At 37.9% G+C, this 18,098-nt stretch overlaps 1 protein-coding gene across 1 annotated transcript; it reads left to right on the top strand.

Annotated features, from left to right (window-relative positions):
- Positions 1–976: 976 nt before the first annotated feature.
- Positions 977–16,502, top strand: mertka (c-mer proto-oncogene tyrosine kinase a). Its single transcript, XM_089012440.1, has 19 exons — positions 977–1,207; positions 2,129–2,444; positions 2,875–2,975; positions 3,037–3,207; positions 6,839–6,925; positions 8,940–9,055; positions 9,131–9,320; positions 9,941–10,086; positions 11,836–11,971; positions 12,742–12,892; positions 13,417–13,505; positions 13,724–13,819; positions 13,900–13,980; positions 14,049–14,141; positions 14,236–14,354; positions 14,440–14,549; positions 14,647–14,806; positions 15,541–15,677; positions 15,754–16,502. Exons 1-19 carry the CDS (start codon positions 1,120–1,122, stop codon positions 16,193–16,195), a joined length of 2,829 nt encoding a protein of 942 aa, XP_088868566.1. The 5' UTR covers positions 977–1,119; the 3' UTR covers positions 16,196–16,502.
- The last annotated feature ends 1,596 nt before the right edge of the window (positions 16,503–18,098 follow it).

Below are 18,098 nucleotides of genomic sequence, written 5' to 3'. Positions count from 1 at the left end.
ATTTGGGCAATCTTGATTTGATGTTTGTGTTTTTCACACATATTAACATATACTGTTAAATAGAATTCTGAAGTTAATGCCAGGCCACACGACATAACAACCGGTACGTATTTGTTTTAGGTGTATGTTTTCCCTCTGGTGTACAAAAGCGGTAGTACAATTTAAAAGACGCATTCGCAAGACAATTCTCCATTGATTGTCTTGATTTTTAAAATTTCCACTTCAATTTAAATTAGACGATTTATTGATTTTGCACATTGAACACACAATTACACAGATCATGCAAACATGTAATTTCTGACAAAGCCCAACTCATGCAAGGAGGCATAACTGCTTCCTATTTAAATTATTTTTTTAAACAATCGGTGCTGATCAGCTTTCCCACAAACGATAATTATTTATAGTGACAACCCAATCCATCCATCCATCCATCCATCCATCCATCCATCCATCCATCCATCCATCCATCCATCCATCCATCCATCCATCCATCCATCCATCCATCAATCCATCTATCTGCATTTTTATATGAAGTTCAGCTTTCAAAATGTAGTATCCAACTTTGACCACACGGTGACAGAGTTGTACATCAACTGACCTTAAATTTTTCCTCGATGTACTGTATTTTCATGTTAAAAAAAATCATTCATTTTTAGAAAAAAACGATTAATATTAAAATAAATTCAAATTTGATTATTAATTTCGGGGTTGTAGAGGTTTGGAGTGGCATGCAAGCCTAAATATGTCTTGGAAAGACCAAAACATTAAGAAAAAAAACATAATTTCCACGTTATTTTTCATCTATACGTATATATTTTGACTTTAAATGGCAGTGAACTCTTATACAATTAAGGGACCAATAGTTTAGCATTTTTTTTCTTTTTCATTGTTTCGATTCTTCCTCATATCCGCCCCGCCTCCATCGTATTCACCATGTGACGTTGGCAAATGTAAACTTTTTCCCAGTAGAGGCCAATGTGATTTGGTATCAACCGATCTCCAAACTGCGTCAACGCTCGATTGGTGTGATGTCGGTCAGTTGTGCAGTCGAGTCGACGATTGCAGAATTATTTAGTGGGTAGTTTTCCAACTGCTTGGACATAGTCTAACTGAAGGAAAATGGCAAACAAGCTGACTTCAAATGGCTGGTTTGGATTTGTACTCTACACCGCAACCATGGCACTGACTGGTTGGAATTCCAGCCGCGGTAATGTGTTTATTTAGTTTTTCCTTATACGGACACTATTTATTTCACGCCTCTGCACAAGCAGGTTTTACTCGATCCAACGGTAAAATTGTACGAAACTGCAGCTGTGACAAATTTAAATGTCTTTCCAAGTGCCAGCCTATGTCTCTTCTCCTTGAATGGGTTTATCAGCCCATCTTCATCTCGCTCATGTAATCAAATCTCGTGCTTCTTTGCGAAAAATAATCGAAAAATTAACGTGCACTTGTCTGATTCGTCAGGATGAACGCAAACATTGCCCATATCCTCATTACAGTGTTTACCAACCCTGACAGTTAAATGCATCTCACATCTAGTTTTCTCGTCAATGGCAACTATGTGAACAAAAATGTGAAATATTTCTTTTTTTCCACGTATGGGATATGGGTCAATACAACATTTAAACATTACATTCATTTCTTTTAAATTTTAATTGTCATTTTCTTATTGCACGTTTATTTAGCAAAATGATCCAATCAGTTATTGATGAATTAAACAAATGAAAATAAACAATGTGCACCTTTTTGAAGGTGCACAGGACTTATTTGTTGTGTTGGAACTTGGACTCTGTTTCATGAGTATCTCTGACTTTACAATGTTTGAACCAAAATAAACACTTTATATCAACAGCCTTGCGATTTGTAAACATTTGTTTTGTAATTGTTTTTCTTTTCATGACCTGGCATATATATATATATATATATATATATATATATATATATATATATATATATATATATATATATATATATATATATATATATTGTTTCTCCTCGCGCACACACACACATACACACACACACACACACACACACAGTATGTAACACACAGTATGTAATTATTTTTTCTCTTCCAAAACTGGGTTTAATAAAACCTTACATGATCATGTGACTATGTGAACAGCTCAAGATTTCATCAAGCATCTCCAGCGGCCTGTCAGGAATTCTGACCCCCTGGTTCTGCCGGCCCATGCTTCAAAGATGTACCTCAGCCCAGATGAGCTAAGACGGCTCCATTTTAAGATCACCACAGACTCTATCGAGTTGTCGGAAGGACATGAGGCAAGGTTCAGCTGCTCCATTGATATTCCTGATACTCAGCTGGAACCCACCATTTTGTGGATGAAGAATGGCCAAGACCTGGCGACTAACATGCAAGTACTTATCAATGAACTGCAGACCATCACAAACATGGCTACGACGCTCCGTTCCACTGTCAGGTATGTGCCCTTTAGTTATTTTTATCGTTCTTCTGATTTTATGGTGCATTTTTTTTAAATGAAAAGCCGAAAAAGCCAGCTCGTTCGTCTCTGTTGAAGTATTATATTTCTTTTTTAACCATGTTTGTTCAGAAACATTAGTCCCCCATCCCCCACATATTCAAATTGTGAGGTGAATTTATTATTGATGTACAACAGACACACAGAATTTAAAAAAAACAACACCAACAACAACAAATATTCCGCCTTTTTTTTTGTTATTTTAGGAACATTATTGTAAAGTAATAAAAAGGGATACTGTGCAGATGAAAAGGCAACTACATTTGTATCTGAATATTTACAGTATATGGCTTTTAGACTGTATTTGACTTACATTTTTAAGGTTGAAATAAACTGAGTTTCCAGGGTGACATCTCAAAATGTGTCACAGCATTACTCAGGTGCAGAGGTCAGATGCGGGGGAGTACCGCTGTAGGCTCAGCATCGGGAACATGATGGTGGAGTCTCACCCTATCACCATCAGGGTTGAAGGTAAGTCAAAAGTGGCAATGGAGTCTTGCTTTAGTGTCATGATTGTGAATTTTCTTTGTAGGCCTTCCAACCTTTATCAAGCAACCTGAGGATCGAAACATAACAAAGGACAGTCCTTTTTCCCTGTCATGTGAGGCGGTAGGACCTCCAGACCCCATTAAGATTCGCTGGCTGCGTGACGGCGTACCTGATGGTGACTACCATCAATCGCCCAGCACTTACAATGTGGAAGGTAATACTTTTTTTACAACATCTGTGAACATTGAGATTATGGTTGCAAAACATCAATACAATGCCATGCAATGTGTATTTTTTTAAACATGAAAATCAGTCAATCACGGTGACATTATTTCTCCACAAGTGTGAGTAAATAATTAGTTTCTCCAGGTGTAAGTCCTTTGTTTTTTTCTCAATTAAGAAAGAATAAATTGTTTAGACCAGAGCCTTATACAATTATTGTGTTGGTTGTGTGTCTCTTAGCTCAAGTTTGTCTTGCCCTATCCTTGAGACTCAGACAATCTATCTTGAGCTATGTTTTGTGAGTTTTAACTATATAATAAACCAAAAGAAGTAGTTTGCCTTTGGAACATACATAACTATATAGTATATATAAATATTCTACCAGTGCAACAGAAACTCAAACTGTATTCTTATCAAACCAATAAATGGAGTTGTCATCAGCAGCAATGTACTTATTATAATCGAGACAACATGAGCTGGTGTGTTCTCGGGTTGAATTGCTTGGTTGGTGCTGTGGTTTCTATTCTGCTTCATCTTCATTACCTCAGCATCTATGTGCTTCTACGGAAACAACTCTTGATGTCATTGAGGTTAATATTTGTGCCAATGAATGTTAAACAGCAGCCATTTGAGCGAGGTACATTATTTTTTAACTTCAACCTATAAAATATTAGATTAATTTTGGCCTTTTTTCCTTTCTTTTGTTGTAGGATTCTTGGCTTGAGAAATTTAAAAACTAAAAGTGCCTTAAAAATTCAGAAGTGAACATGCTGACATGATACAGTACAATCCAACTGGATTTTCATATGTTGAGTTAGAACAGTGGCGATTTGGAAATAATTTGACTTAGTAATGTGTTTTTCTCTCTGTCTCTCTCTCCATTTCTCGCTCTCTCAAGTTGAAAATGTGAGTTCAACACAATTATTTATTTTGATCCTTCGTGAAAATGCTCAAGGAAGAATTTAACATGTTGCATGATGTGGTGCCACTCTCCTGAAAAGCATTTTTTATGAGACGGAAACATGCTTGACTCAATTTCTCCTTCAGGCTAAAGTCTCCTACTGTGGGGAAACACAACCGGGTGCAGAGTGGGTTAAAGGTTCAGAGCTCTTTTTTGGTCCAGTTTGTGCAAGGGCCGGGACAGGAAGGGGCTGGAGTGGGGGTGATACAGGCATTCTGTTCGGGGGTTGGCTTCGGAGACAAAGACCTTATTCACAGGACAGCCCACTGCCCAAGCAGGGAGGGGCTGCAATTCGCTCAATACTGTCACTGCGCACATTGCACTTGTCCAATGCAACAAGTGCTCCTATTTCCCCTTAAAGTCTCTTTCTACACAAGTACACATCAAGTGTCATTAATCTACCTGAAACAACACAACGCAATTTGTTTCGAGAGGTTGGTTGACCTCTTATTTCTTTGGAATTTAATGCTGCTCTTTGTTTGTAAATAAAGTGTTGGGACACGGTGAACTTTTTATTGAACCAAAGAACATGTACACACGCTGTAATCATTGCAATATTGAAACAAAAATTTGAAGGACCAATACAAGCCACAGCTTCGCCTCCCACATTCAATGTAGCCACACATTAATGGTTGCATAATTATAAAAGTAATAAATAAATCAGGAAATAGTTATATACAAAACCACCCTGGCCTTGATATGAAGTGACGACACATTGCAGCTCCAATGGATAGCAAGTGAGCGGCTTTCACAAGCTTGTGTTCACAGGCGAAATATGGTTCTGAGTGTTTTGTTTTTCGATTCTGCTTCATTTCCGCTGCCTAAGCATCTTTACTGTGCTGATACAGTGAAATTTGCACCACCAAGGCTGGTGTCATTGCGGCTATTCGGCTATTGTTAAGAGTTGTTATATTCATTAACGGTGAACACGCCATCAGAAGACATGGGAGTTCTACTGCTTTGAGTGTCGACACTTTCACACAGTTAATAACCCATTTAAAATCCGAATATTGGTAGTATAAAATTTATGTCCAATTTTTTAATGTTAATAAATACGAGAGTCATGACAACAATGTACCGTATTTTCTGGTATATAAGGTGCACCAGAATATAAGGCACACCCCCAATGAATGGTGTATTGTCTAACCTTTTCCACATATTAGACACACTGGACTATATGAATGAAAACTAGTTTTCTAAATATAATATATAAATATATTAGTTTTCCAAATATAAGGCACACCACAAAACAAGGCGCGACAGTAGAGGCTGGGGTTATGGAGTCGGTGACTGCTGACAGTAGTTATGAGACCTGTTATGGCTCAATATAACTTCATGTATAAGGCACAGCTGCGTATAAGGTGCAGGGTCATCTTTTGAGGAAAATCAAGGCTTTTGGATGTGCCTTATGCACCAGAAAATACGGTATGTTGAAATGATTCTGTAGCTTACTTTGTATGAAGCAGGATCCATTTTGGTTCATTGAAATTTGGTGGTACACAGCAGGAGTTAGTCTCTCTATTTTCTCTATAAATGGAAACATAATGCTTAAGGCAATTTTATAAAACCCTCAAAATTATAGGTTGTGAGATTTCCTTCTACTGTATTCTGAGCCACTCACTTCTATAAACGGGTTGTTACCATCTCAGTCATCAAAGTTACGTATGCGTTTAGGTTTATTTGCCGTAAAAGCAGAATACAAATGCATGACCTTTCTAAACTTTTAGTACAAAAGATCTGTTTTGAGGACTTTTTGACACATATAAACCAATAAAGAACAGCAAATGTCGGGGTCTACATCATTTAATGAAGCAAAAAACATTTGTCATTTATTCAATCGAGAACTTTTTTTTGCACGTCACAAATTAAGTATTATTTAAAGCACCTGTATTGGTGTCAGATGCTCTTCTCGGAAAAACAGTCACGATTGAAGTTTCCCTTTTTTGTTTTCCCACATTGAACAAAAATGACTTATATTTGTAACTTGAGTCAAACCTGCTCACATCTGTTCGCTGGATTTCAGAAAAGTGAGGCCTCTAGTCATGGCGCTTTTACAACTTGCCTAGAAATTTACTACCGTATTGACACTTTATTCTGAGAAGCTTCACTGAATTGTGCAACTCCTCAGTTAATTGCACATAAGACTTTGGCATTCACTGTCGTTTAAAGTTAAAAGAAGAAACGAGGAGCAGTTACAGTTTGTGTAAAAAGTATGGCACTGTTTACATTTGTGCTCCAGAGAAGGTCAAGGCACTCTTGAATGTACAAACAAAACATCCAGTGCTTTCTCTCTCGCCGTCTTGTGGTTATCTTGGCTTCTGAAATGGACCACAAAGGCGACAATTGACAAATTACTTTTCGACCGGAGCAAAGCTTGAGGCTTTTTAAAGTGCGGAAGGCAGGATATTAGGCAGATTTTTTTTAACCTTTAACTATAAAGAAGGGAAGTTATTCTCAATATATCGTTTTATAGGTTGATTACATTCTTAACTCGCCAAACTGAATGAGATGGACCTGTTGCGTATTTCATGTGTAACAGACAGAACAGTTCAAGTCAAGATTAGAGTTGCAGTATTTGGCTTGCAATGTCTTCTCCAAATAATCATCATTTGCTGATCCTGACACTTACTGTAACTCATCCTTTCTAATATATCTCGCGCAGGTGTCGACAAGTACACTCAGTTCAACTGCGAAGCTTATAACATGAAAGGAGTCAGTACATCAAGGGAGGCAAGCATCAACATTAAAGGTAAGCAAGGAATGCCGATGAAACATTTAAACAGCAAAATATAGCTCGTCATTTGTATTCGAAAGCATCCTAACGCTTACTTAACTGTCCAATCATATTACTGAAAAGCATGCTGTCTCTTTCTTCTCACGTGCATGATATCAACATGAGATTCAGTCGTTTCAGTGTCGCTTCAGTGCTGTAGGCTATATATTATACATAATTACAGCCTCCTGCTAGTCCAACCAATGATTTCAGGATTTTTTTTTTCCGCCTTGTCCTTGCCCTGTTGTAGAAAAATGTGTTGAAATTGTATTACAGCGATACATTGGCTTACGAACTTAATTGGTTCCCAGAAAGTGTATGTAAGGAGAAAAGTGTGTATTCCAAACATTAATATCTCATAAGAAACCATTAAAATGAGAATAATAGGTTCCCAGTTCCCTATAAAACATGATGTTCAACTAAATAAGCCTTAAAAATACACGCAATATACCTTATTTTATGTATAAAGCATGTGCTATGGTATTGTGATTAAAGAAATAAACTGTACTATATAATAAAGTCATTTTATTTACCTTTGTGATGGTCATTGATGGCTTGATGGAATTGATAGCTTTTTGCATAAAGTGTCTCAAGGAGCTCTGGGTTGTACATCTTAGAAGTTGTGATATTGCAACAGCAACAGATGCAGGCAGACACACTAGAAACTTCATTAATAGCTGGTTCCCTTGCTTGTATGTTCTCTTCAAATTGTACAGATGGCTTGTGCAGGTTATTTGAGTTGAGTTGAGTATTTAAGTTGAAATGAGTCCAAATTTCATTATGTTTTCTATCCATTTTCTCACCATTTCACTTTTGTTTTTTGTTTTTCTTTTACTTTTGTTTTTTGTTTCAAGCTCTGTCGTCTCCCTTTTGTGTGTTTGTGTGTGTGTTTCTGTAACCCCTGCTCACTGCTGCGTGTGTCCCGCTGCGTGTGTCCCCTCGCTCCTCTACCACGGATCTTGACCAATCACGTGCGGCTTTAACCGAAGACTGGGGGCAGGGAATAGAGGACAAAATAAAGTAGGCTGCCATTTCCAGCTCCTTGTTAAGAGCTCCAAGAACCGGCTCGTTCGCGAACAACACATCACTCATTGTGGCACTCTGTGTGTTTCCAGAAAAATAGTTTGGATGCCAAGATTATATTCTTGCGAATTTAACGTTCGTAAGGCGAAAGGTTCGTTAGCTAAAGCGTTCATAAGCCAAGGTATCACTGTACTAAGTGTAATGGGTAATGTACTGTTGAAGTCTGCATGTTATCATTAACTCATTCACTGCCATTCACAAATTTATTCGGGAATTGAACATATTACATAGAGTGCCATTGCCAAATTAGTTCGGTTTTGTCTTTTTCTTGCTTGGGTGCTGATAAAGTGCTGGCCAGACCTCTGACAATGTTTTTCCCTTCCACAAAGGGGGCAGCATTTCCATTTTTTTCCCATGTTAGCGCTTTGTTCCAGCTTCAGCTGTTGTTAAAGCGCTATATACAGTAAACCAATATGTATGTTTTAAGTTGTATTTTGGACAGCCACCCTTATTTCAACCTCATATAACTCCAGACCCATATAATTTAGGAAATAACTTTTTTTCTGATGAAAGAAGAGAGTCTAAGGTTGCTGCATTGAATGTTAATATAGTCCTAAAACTCAATATTTTGTGGGTCCTGGAATTTTAGTGACAATGATAAAACCCTGGCACAGAAGTTGACACATTTTTGCACGTCTGGCAGTGAATAAGTTAAATTAGTGGTAAAAACAATATACAGTACACATAGTGGTATGTTATATGATTATTTTTACTTTCATATCATGTTACTCTCAGCGCTTCAGAGGATAAATTTGATGTAATGTGCAATGTTGTGTACTATTCGTGTCACTGTCTCATTTGTCATTTTTTTAACACAATCGACCTGTAGTTTCTGTTTTAATAATAATTTCCTTGAGTTATATTGTGCGTTTTGATGTTAAAAATAGTTTTTACTTGTGTTTTGTAGTGCTTCCCAAGACCGCGTCTAATTTGACTGTGATTGCAAGGGAGTCCAATAAATTGATGTTAAGTTGGGTGCCTGGACATGATGGCTTCTCTCCATTGACCAAGTGCCACATCAAGGTGAGTGTCACGTTTGCTCGTTGACGTTGTAATGCCCCTCGAATAGCTCATTTTATGTTGTGTGCACTATCCAAGTTGAAAGAAGTGAGTCGCAGGATTGGGGCGGTGACGATAACCAGGTTCATCAACGCCACGGTACCGCCATTCCAATGTGAAGTCCCTGGGCTGCAAGCTATGACATCTTACAACATGAGTGTTTCCTGCAGCAATGAGGTGGGGGCTTCTCCAGTCTCCTCTTGGATCCAGAGCAACACAACAGAGGGAGGTGTGTGACTACCAAAGGAGCCATCCCTTTATTTACAAGCAAATATAATTGTGGTTAAGGACAAATGTCATTGGAATCTTCGATCATTTCTTGAAGGAATCTGCCATCATTATAATTAGGGGACAATAGTTGGAAATTTCATTGTTTTGATCCACAATGAAAATCCCTTCAAGGGACAATTCATGTGAAGCAAGATTTTAATTTGGACAACATTTGAGCTACCAATTAACTTCAAACGATTATGTTGCGATATATAGCAAAAAAAAAAAAAAAGAAAAGAACAAAGATTCATGCTATTCTTTTCCTGAAATAAATTGAATTACATCCATTTCACATACCCTGCAGAAGAAGCATGTGGAGACTGTCTTAGCCAGTCTCCCTCTAACAAGTTCCTCCAGTTTTCCTAAAGAGATATTTCGGAAATAGGAGTGGTCTCACAGGGTGGGGTTTCCCTTCAAGGGCCACTACGGGGGATATTTAACCAGGAAAGGACAACATACCAAGCTATTAGCAGCATTTACATGGAACATTCATTCTATAATTGTCTTTTACCTTATATAAGTTATTATGCTGCCATGTTACTGTAACACTAGAATACCACTGTTCTCTAATATTCCCAGTGCCATCAGTATATCCTCGAAACGTCACCGTGCAGTTGAATGAAACATGGCTGGTGATCAAGTGGAAGCCTCCGCCGGATGATAAAATAAACGGTATACTGCAAGGCTATGACATTATTGTCCGCCATGGGACGCAGGTTAACAAGGTGAGCAATTGATTCTGTTTTTGTTTTCTGTGTTTGAAAAAAAACATTAGCTATCGGAAATTTAGGTGCATTGACACAAAACATTGCTTTGGCAATTAAGATAGAGAGGATTTTTCTGTCAAGCACATGCTGCTTTCACCGAGAGAGAATTCAAAACATTCAGTCTTTCCCATCTCATTCACTGCCAGACAGTGTGCAAAAATGTGTCAACTCCAGTGGCATGGTTTTTGTCATTTTCACTGAAATTGTAGGACCCACATAATATTCAGTTTTAGGACTACATAAACATTCAATGCAACATAAAAAACCTTAGACTCACTTCTTTCATTAAAAAAAAAAAAAACGTTAATTCACAAGTTATCTGGGTCTGGAGTTATCTGAGCTTGAAATGGGGGAGGCTGTACAAAAGGCAAATGCTACCCCCTCATGGAAGGGAAAAAACATTGCCAGAGGTCTGACCAAAGCTTAATCGACACCCCCACACCCCAAAAGAAAAAACAAAATCCAAACAAATTCAAGAATGGCACTCCATGTCATGCTTCTCAATTCTCGAATACATTCTGGAATGGCAGTGAATGCGTTAAAGTCATATTTTCATAACTTATAAAATAAAATAATAAAAATAAAAAAATATAATATAATAAAATAAAATAACTAATGATAATAGATTAATTGACCATTAAAGGTCCACATTATTGAACGACTGTTAGATGACCGCTATAAATATTTGAACACTACAAATAATGAATGTGATCACATATGGAAGAGACGTATCAAAACAACAGGTTATAGGTATGTCCTCAACTGAGAAGCACACACATTATTTCAAAATATTTATAAAAGATTTTTTTTACGTACAAATTGCCAAAGAATGACAAATATGAAAACAATGTGTCTGAGCCTGAGGTCTGTTAATTTATCTGTCAACAAGTGAAGGAAGATAGAAAAGAAAGAATGCAACCAATGGCATATCACCCGTTATTGACCACCCCCTCACCACCTCTCATACACACACACTACGGGGTAATCTGCTGTAGCACTGCAGTTGTGCTTCAACAGACAATAGTATATTTCCCAGTCTTCCTGTATGTGTGGAAGTTAAGGAAGCTGGAGTGAAAGAAAATGTATCAATGTTTTTCTTCTTTTGGTATGTGGCTGTGAGTCACGTCAAAGTCACTGGAATCTGAATACAACAGGATGTGTATAGTACACTAAAATCCCTATTGTTGCTGACGTCACAATTGGACATCATATGCAAAAGCTTTCCGATTTCAGCAGCGACTGGAAGTGCGTGCGTTTAAATTCATGCCGCACTTGATTATAATGTCGTAAGTAAATGCTCAGCTTTGTGCCAGACATGACAAATAGTGTGAATCATGGGTTCTGCTCGGCCCGTCGGAGAGTCAGCATTTTGGGAGCACAGAGGAACCGCACAGGCTACAATAGACTGTTACGAAATACAAGACAATGTCTGTCACATGGTCATTACAATTACAACAGGTCAGAAAGTTTCCTTTTTTCAGGGCTTTATTATGAGCAGCCTCGGCCAAAGTTCTTGAGGGTAAAATTTGAGGCGGAGGTTTATGTTGTTAATGTTCCTTGGCTGATGTTTTACTTTGGTATTCGTGACTTTCTTTCTTGAACTATTAAACCTGTGACCTTACTTTTCCCGATTCCTATCCCTTCACATGTATTGATTAACATCTAAAAGATAACTGCAATACAAATTGATGTCATTGTGTCGTTCAGATTCACAGTTACACCAACACGGCCTTTGTAGCGGTGCACGATTTCAACATCACGTACAGTGTGGAAGTGGCAGCATGCACACGTGCTGGAAGCGGGATGGTTAGCCCACGAGTCAGGTTGTTTGTGCCAGAAGACAGTAAGCCACTCTCGTGATTTATTTCCTCTTACTTGATGAAATGCCCCAACATTCTTTTGGACAGAATTAAGAAGGGGGGAAATGATGGTAAATGCTTAAAATGCAATAAACAAGTTGAAATTTGCCTGTGTTTAACCGAAGTGACATTTACGCCGGAGGCACAAGGAGTAATTTAATTCCCTATGTATGCTTGAGATGATGGAGAGGATGTAATGGACACAGAATAACATGTTCAGCCTTTACTTCCTGCCCAGATATACTAAATAGGGGTTACTGTTTCATGGGGAACTAAGGTTTTATCGGCTAAACTCTTTCATTTATACTTACATTTATGGGAAGGCTTAATTAATATCAGCAGACACTGTATCATTGGCCAGCTGATCAAACAGTTGGGCCCTCCACTGGTTAATTAGTGTTTGCAAAAAAACATAAATCATATTAGAGGTCATCAGACACCATGTCTCTCGATGTGCTTATTGTACATTACATGTCGGTCACGTGTCATCAAGGGGTGCATATTTTCTCGTTAACAGTGGGTTGTTTCGTACAATTGTATGGCCGTAAAAACATTTGAAACAGTATTTGTTGCTCCTAAAGGTAACAAAACGTTTTATGATGACGAGAATTTGACCACGAAACTGAAGAATTTCTTTGAAAGTCTCATTCCAAATGTGAACAAATAGGACAATTTGAATGTAATGAATTCTGTTTGTACATGCACTACTTTTCACCCCACCTCCTCCTTTAAAAAAAATATTTCTCTGTTTTAGAATCTGGTCCATCACCGTCCTCAAGCCCTGACACCAAGATTCCAGATTCTGTCAGTGTTGTTCTTGGTGTGGTGTGTGGAATCTGTCTTTTGATGCTTGTCCTCTGGGTGGCTATTTGTGTACACAACAGGACATCTGACTCTTGGCTTGGGTATGATAAAGACTCAAAGTTGATCCAATCAAGAAAATCTTTCAAAAGTTGATGATCCTATCTTGGAAATGGTTTTGCTTTCCCTTCCCGCCTTGTAAAGTGATGCGGTTCCATAGTTCACAAGGCGAGCTGACTCATCTTTATATTCTTGTGAGCTTCCGGAGACTTAAAAAAAAAACTTGACACGTCCTGATCATAGTGTCTTCCCTTCCTAATCACAGCACTTTGCACCTGAACTCAGTGTGTCTGTCTGTGCAGCTGCTGGTTTGCAAAAATTAGCAAGTCGGCATACAGTAAAGTCAGTGACTGAATCTTGCCTTTCAGGATGCAGATCGGATTTTGTCATCACACACATATTTAGGAAGACAGCAGCTGACTCTCAGAAACATCTCAGAGAGGCTGCTTTAATTCTCTATTGTGAATCTCGCCCTGTGTTTATAGTGCTACAACAGCATAATGACCTCAGTATACGTAATGAATTCTTTCTCATGATCTCTTTATTTCCTCACCGTCTCCCCCTGCAGGCGTTTGCTGGGAAGTGGACAAAAGCAACAGCCAATTGTCCTCTACAAACCTCAGAGATCCTACAATCGAGCTGCGGTTGGAGTCACACGTATGTTTAGAAATATATTTTTGGCAAAAGGGAAAAAAATGTGTGGAGCCTGCTATATTCTCAGTGGTCATCAAATACATAAATGAACCACTGTATTGACTTTATATATTGATATGAATTGAAGTGTTTTAATTTGTTTCATTGATTTGTTTGACAATTGAGTTTTGGCACAAACAGATCTAATATGATCCATATAAACATTACAACGTTGTCTGCAGTTGTAAACCTTGGCGTCAGCGATGAACTCCATGCCAAACTTGAGGATGTGATGGTTTTGAGGAACTTACTGTCCGTCGGAAAGATTCTTGGAGAAGGTGAATGAGAGAAAACCAACCACAGAAAAAAAAGTGTATTTTTCACATTGTAAATTCAAAGTCTTTTTTTCTCCTGTCAGGTGAATTTGGTTCAGTGATGGAAGGTCATTTAAGACAACCAGATGGAACATCAGAAAAAGTTGCTGTGAAGACAATGAAATGCAAGTATACTATTTTTAAACAGATTTAAATGTAGCCATCATTTAATAACAATTTGTATTTGAAACAGTGGATAGCTTTTCCCAGAGAGAAATAGAGGAATTCCTGAATGAGGCAGCCTACATGAAAGATTTCCACCATCCGAATGTCATCAGGCTGCTGGGTTAGGACATGTACATTGCATTTCTTGTGTGTTGTTTAAAAAATGGTTTTAATTAATATTATAGCCTTTTGTGTCAAATGATCACCCTCTATAGGTGTGTGCTTAGAAATGAGCGCCGGACACTTCCCCAAGCCAATGGTCATCCTGCCTTTTATGAAATATGGAGATCTACACACCTTCCTGCTGCGCTCACGCCTGGGAGAGAATCCAGTTGTAAGGAACCTGGTTAACAATCAAATCGGGGGTAATATGAGTACTTCTCACCACATTGAAGTTGCCATCTTGCCATGTGCCTCAGTTTTTACCAATACAGACACTTCTGAAGTTTATGGTCGACATCGCCTCTGGTATGGAGTATCTCAGCGGTCGGAACTTTCTGCATCGTGACCTGGCTGCTCGCAACTGCATGTGAGTTATTGGTATGTTTGTGGTATTTGTCATGCGTGTAATATTTACTTAGCATTGTATTTGTTGTCCTTTTGTTCGTGGGGGTTTCCCTCCTCAGGCTGCGAGATGACATGACGGTATGTGTAGCGGACTTTGGTTTATCCAAGAAGATCTACAGTGGCGATTATTACCGACAAGGCAGAATCGCCAAAATGCCTGTCAAATGGATTGCAGTTGAAAGTTTGGCAGACAGAGTATTTACTGTCAAAAGTGATGTGGTAAGAACACCAGTTTGTATGCTTTACAAACCTACTGTCAGAGACTTCAGCAGGATTTGGTATCTTTATGTAACTGAGAGTTACTTTCTGCAAATGATTCATGTGAAGCTTACTACATATTTCTGAATGGAATTTGTGGAAATTATACTAGTTTTTTTCCCCCCTCAAGTGTTTGAGATGACATAATATCAGAATCATCTTTATTGCCAAGTATGTAGAACACACAAGGAATTTGTTTCCGGTAGAACACGCTGCACTAGTATCGTCAATATCGTCATATCCTTATTCTCCTTTCCGTCCTGTCAAAAGATGCTGCACCATCTTTCAAAGTGTCGATAATTTTTAACCACTGAATCTTATTTTTTCATTTTAGACAGTTCTACAGGTAAAACATTGTGGAAAGGCTTTTTTGAAGCCCCTTTTTTGTTTCCGCTTTCCGGTGCCCAAGTGTACAAAGGCAAGGCCCATAAAGGCAGGCTTGCAAGAAATTGGATGTTGAAGTAGACCTAAACCCTAAGAAATATGTTTACAGTGATTTAGAATAAAGACTGCGCTAAAATGGAGACAAATTGAGTTGCAAAATGGGGAACAATTCGATATGTTTTTTCCTTTTGCTGAATGTGGTATCCGTTGTCTCTCAATATTTTTGGCAATCTCTATCTACATGGCTTTCCATCGGTACTGTTCACAGATTAAATTAAATCCAAATTTGTACCTTTTGTTTCATCCTGCAGTGGGCATTCGGTGTAACCATGTGGGAGATCGCTACACGAGGAATGACACCATATCCGGGCATCCAGAACCATGAGATTTATGACTACCTCCTTGAAGGACACAGGCTCAAGCAACCAACAGACTGTCTAGATGACCTGTGAGTGATTTCTGCCCAGTTCACTAATTATAACTTGAAATTAGTATTTTTTTAACTTATCCTTCATTTTGACTAGGTACGATATCATGTACAGCTGTTGGAGGGCCGATCCTCTGGACCGACCCCTTTTTTCCAAACTACGAGAAATGTTGGAAAATATCACAGAAAGGTTTCCAGAGTCTTTCAGTAAAGAGGACATAATCTACATCAACACCAGCTTCCAGGACGAGAGCCTTGATGGAGAGGCTGCAGAACATACTATGCTGAGCTCTTCACCTTCCTGCAGCCACCAGGGAGCAGAAAACGCAACAGTTATTGCAGACGTTCATGGGAGCATGGAAGATGACAGTGACGATGGTCGTTATGTAGTGGTTATCTCTCCAGATATTTCACCAAGATCTCCAACACAGGACACTCCTCTTTTGTCAAGTGATTTGTCAAGTCGCTCAAATGGCAATATCATTCCTGATGGTACACGGACAGATCACAACCCCAGTGATATTTCCCAACTGCTGTAAAATTTAGTATTAAGAACTTTTAAGGTATTCAATTATGTTTTACTGAAAATTCTCATGCGTACTAAACATTTTGCACTTAAAGCCCCCATAATGTTAATTCGTTTCATAAACAAATGATGGTTTGGTAAGCTTAGTTTATGTCAATGTTGATGTCATCCTAAAACATGTTTGCACATAGACTTAGAATTCAATGTAAAAGGGGTTTCTTTAGTATTTTGTTGCTGTCGATGTATATATATTGTAAAGTAAATAACATATGCGAAATGTAGATTGTATGCTGTAAGAATAAATAATTTATATAGTAGTATTTCTGAAGTATTTTTCTTCTAATCAATGTAATGGTTTAAACTAAGACTCCCTTATGTTCCCAATAGTTGGTGAACATATTTTATAGAGACCTCAATTCCATTGACATTGGAATGTTGTATAAAATGTAAATAAAAACAGAACACAATTATTTGCAAACATTTTTCCAACCTATTTTCATCTGAACACGCTGACAGAATCACAAGTTATTTAATGTTGAAACTGCTGAGCGTTTTTGGTGTTTTGCAAATATTCTCTGATGCTGAATTTCATTCCTCCAGCATGTTCCAATGACAAAATTTCCCTGGTGAACAGGCAAGCTGCAAACTGTTGAATAAAGAGGTGACAACATTAAAAATCATTCAATTGACAACTGGTCAAATCAAATTAATCAACACATATTTTCATTATCAGATAATCTTTTAGAACCATTGTTGAACATTGTCCAAATCTTCTAATCTCATGTTTTTTCATGAAGAAGCAAGAATCTGGTGATTCTGATCCTATCTGTCCTTCTTCAAATTTCTATTCCCTCTCGTTCCCTCAGATCCTCTTCCTCCCTCAACCTGTGTGTGCCCTCTGCCCGTCTTAGCACGATGGGAGACAGAGCTTTCAGCTGCTCTGCCCCCAAACTGTGGAACTCACATCCTCCCAACGTTCGTAACATCGATTCTCTTCCCACCTTCAAATCCCATCTGAAAACCCACCTATTTAAAATTGCATTTTCTGTGTAGCTCTTTCTCTTATTTCTATTTATAGTTGTATTTTATTTATTGTATTCTATGTGTGATTGTATTTTATTTATTATAGTACATATGCTTGTCTGTGACTGTAAAGTGTCCTTGAGGGCTTTGAAAGGTGCTTAAAAGAAAATTTATTATTATTATTATTATTATTATTATTATTATTATTATTGTTGTTGTTGTTGTTGTTGTTATCATCATTAGAGGTGAACTCCCCTATTTCTGTGACTGAGGTCAACTAAGTGTTAAATTGCTTTGTGGGCACTTGCCTCAATAATTACTGTAAATAGGTCGTTTTTATGTTTTTTTTTCCCCCAAGGAAGTAAATTAGTTCCTGTGTTTTGGAAAACCACAAAGATAAAAGCTTTTTGACAATAGGATTAGGATTAAGATAGCAACAAATTTGTCTGAGAATGTAGATCATGCGTAAAGCAATGCATCTTTAAAATTGTACGTACAATACCGACATGTTACACTTTTAAAAGACCAAAGGTAATGACGTCTGTGTAAGCTAACCCTCCAGCATAGGGCTAAACTAATACCAACTAGCACTGAAGGTAGAGAAAAGGAGTCAAAACATATCAGGAGAGCACTCACTAACTGTGGGTACCCTCAGTGGTCATTCAACAAATGTCAGAAAGAAAGAATAGGGAATGAAACCAATAATTCTCAAGATACAAAAAGGAGAGGAGTAGCAGTACCGTACATTGCAGGAGTTTCTGAAAAATTACAGAGTCCTTTGGCAACATAAAATTCCCACTTATTTCAAACCGATAAACACGTTAAGGCAAAAATTAGTGCATCCAAAAGATAGGCTACCAAATGAAAAACAAAGTAATGTAGTTTATTCCATA

This window comes from Hippocampus bargibanti, linkage group LG13, assembly GCF_051943395.1.
Source record: "Hippocampus bargibanti isolate YZ-2025 linkage group LG13, ASM5194339v1, whole genome shotgun sequence".
NCBI lineage: Eukaryota > Metazoa > Chordata > Actinopteri > Syngnathiformes > Syngnathidae > Hippocampus > Hippocampus bargibanti.
Note: the sequence above shows the minus strand (reverse complement) of the source record. Positions and strands in the feature narration are given on the sequence as shown.